The 3,070-nt window shown below is 35.4% G+C and overlaps 1 protein-coding gene across 1 annotated transcript; it reads right to left on the bottom strand.

Annotated features, from left to right (window-relative positions):
- Positions 1-458: 458 nt before the first annotated feature.
- On the bottom strand, positions 459-1,833 carry LOC149564481 (protein terminal ear1 homolog). The gene is made up of 5 exons (XM_089816189.1): positions 1,761-1,833; positions 1,195-1,540; positions 963-1,079; positions 729-870; positions 459-596 (listed from the first exon to the last, which is right to left on the bottom strand). The coding sequence occupies exons 1-5, from the start codon at positions 1,831-1,833 to the stop codon at positions 459-461; spliced, it is 816 nt and encodes a 271-aa protein (XP_089672315.1).
- Between the last annotated feature and the right edge of the window lie 1,237 nt (positions 1,834-3,070).

Raw genomic sequence — 3,070 nt, 5'->3', positions numbered from 1 at the left:
CTTTAAAAATAAACTCATGAAATATCTCTCCCTTTACTTGCACTATGTAATGTATCGCATGAGATCCGTCCATGTCTTTTACATTTACACACAGTTTAATAAGTAGAATGACAGGTTATTGTATTCCTAAGAATTAGATCCTAGTCATTTTACCAATCTGTGCATTGAGATAATTGTTTTAACAAACAGAAGGTCTACATCATGCATTATCATAATAACAAACTCTACGCTCAGAGCAGAGCTCAGGGCTTAATATTGTCGCAGTGCCCTTTCACTACAAAGGCCCATCCACCGGTAAAGAAAAGCAATAATAACAGTTACATCATACAAGCCTCACAGCTTTCATTACTCGGTACATCACTGCTGTCTTGTGTAGATATATTATTATAATCATTTTCACAGCTCTTTGAATTGCACTCACAATGATTCATGACAGCATTAGAAGAAATCCGCTCTCTTTAAAGGTGATTCGCGGCAATTGTTGGTGGTGTGCATTGGATTCCATTACGAGGTGGGGAGAATTTAACAGGCAAATAACATTCCACGTTGCTTGGAAACGTGGAGCTCAGAAAATGTTCTTCTAAAGCCGCCTTTCCCTGAGGAAGTGAAAGAAACAGATCAAGTTGATGTCCAAGTCCATCTATTCTAAAAATCCAAACCCTAACTTTTCAACTTCAAAAAAAACAGAACCCCATGAAACATGGAGTTTTATAATGAAGTCAACGTACCTGCAGACGAGCATAACTTATCTCGCAAATCTTGCTTGAATTGAAGTGCTCCCACATTTTAAAATGGCGAGCCTTGTAGAACCTCACTGCCCCTTTAACACTTGTGAAGTTAACAAACCCATAACCCAAATTACACCGGCTTCTGTTAACAAATCATAAAAATTGTTCACTTAGATTATACAAGACTCTTTGTTTTAATGGAAGTAGATGAAGTACAGAGTGTCTATTACTCACTTGAAATCAATGGGCAAGTAGACAAAATCGTAAGCAGATTCAGCTTCATTTGAAACATACTTTTGAGTGTTCTGTTCTAAACAGTGCTCGTCCAGCAATTTAATCAGCTCAGGCCGGCTGCAGCATAAAGATGATAATGTGAGCAACTGGGTCGATTTAGTTTTCCAAATGATAAGAGTATGAAATCAAGGAAATCGGAAGTGAAAAAAAAAATACTGAATTTGTTGAATACCTGTACTTGTTTGGAATATTTCTGATCATGAGAGTAGTGCGAGGGGTGCCACTGCCCTCACATAATTCTGCTGCATTCTCGTCAAACATATAAAGCTCAGCAAGATCTCGAGTCATGAAGAATGTCTCAAGACTCAAAAGATGGACACCTCCATAATGCCATAGTAATGGCTTTTGCTGGTCGTATTTCATTTGGCTGCTGACAGCCATTTGAGTGCCATAGATGTTATCATGAGAGCTCAATATGAGTTGGGAATACAAAATTGAAGCAGGAATGAATTCTGGGGCATTTGGGTCCAGATCACGCTTGCCTTTTCTGGGACTCCAACACGAATCCTCCGAAATGGCTGCAAACATAATGTGTAAAATCACAAACTTTGTGGTTACTCCTAGACTAGAAGTATTAATATAACAAAAATAACAAATCTTCAATTGTTGATTTCGATTTCCCATTGGTTTCAAATGATAGCGCTAGGGTTTCAAATAAGTACAGAAGGGTTTAGTTTTAAATGGGAATAAGGAAGAGTTTTTATAGCAGAAGAATAGAAAAACCCTAGTTTTCCCTACCTTTGTTGCTTCCTTCCATTGGACGTGCTCCCTTTTCCTCCTGGTTCTTGACATCACATTCTTCAATCCTCATTCTGCTTCTTTTGGATAAGATTAATCTTTCCTCTCCCTCCCTCCTGTTTAAAAGAGTGTAGAAATTGGTATGGCAGGATAATGATGAAGGGACGTGCATGCAATGGCTTCTTGGAGGGTCTTGCTTTCATATTTAAATAGCAGACGTTATATGGGTAGTCAACTGGAAGTTATAATAATTTGGAGCATTGCATTGTGTATATTAAACCATAAATAGACCGTTTCTTATATTTTATAAACGGGAGATGTTTAAAGCGCTAGTCAACTTGAAGTCAGAAAAGAATTGCATTTTGCTTCTAAATATAGATTGCTTCTTATATTTTTAAAAGGAAAATGCTTGGAAATACAGATTTTTGAGTTGTACAAGTGTTACGGCAGTTATGAACATAGGCTGTGGAATGCCTGATTTGATAAATCTGCCAAAATTTGAAAACTTTTATGAGAGTACTCATATAATTTCAGCATCAGATGTGACAGTGCCAGGCCGCTCCCACATCGTTGACCCAGTAATGTAACTGATTGATTCTATTTTGAAGTTAATAAATTGCATGGAATGCGAGCCTGCACATAATTTTAATGCAGTCCCCTAATTCACCACTTGAGGCTGATGACATGGCGCTGCAATGGGCTGTTTTTGGGCTTGTAGTGATTACGTAGTCGTATTTCCTACATTAGATATGCAATATACCATACCATTTCTTATTTTGGATGGGTATGGGCTATTATATTGCCTGGACCTCTTATAGTTCAATTACGTTTTGTTTCAATTAGCCAATATTGCCGATAGGTTTTTCTCTTTAAAACAAAATTTAAGAGATGTAAAACAAAAGAAGGATTTCAATTTGGTAATGTACAATTTTCAGAAGTTGAACAATATTAATATTTTATTTAATGTACTACATTCTAATTGAAGAATTGGTTTGAAATGTACAATTGTTGAAACAGTTTTTTTGCATTTAAAGACACACATAATTTGAGTCATATTCATGACCAGCCAACACAAACCCGAATGAAAAAGAGAAATGGTTTTGATTGAAAAGAGGAAGTACATATGATTAAATGGTGTATAATGTAGAATGTAATTAGTAAAACATTTTATTAATATTAATATTATTATTATTAAAACAATCTTCTCTTGTATCTCACATTTTAATATTTCTGGAGTTAGTATTAAAAGTGAGACATAGTTATTAGTATATTATTATTAATAGTATATTCATAGGATATAATAAACTATT

Source organism: Cupressus sempervirens, chromosome 3 (genome assembly GCF_028749045.1).
Source record: "Cupressus sempervirens isolate cs-2001-9-10 chromosome 3, ASM2874904v1, whole genome shotgun sequence".
Lineage (NCBI taxonomy): Eukaryota > Viridiplantae > Streptophyta > Pinopsida > Cupressales > Cupressaceae > Cupressus > Cupressus sempervirens.
The sequence above is the reverse complement of the archived record's forward strand: the minus strand, read 5'-3'. Positions and strand labels throughout refer to the sequence as shown.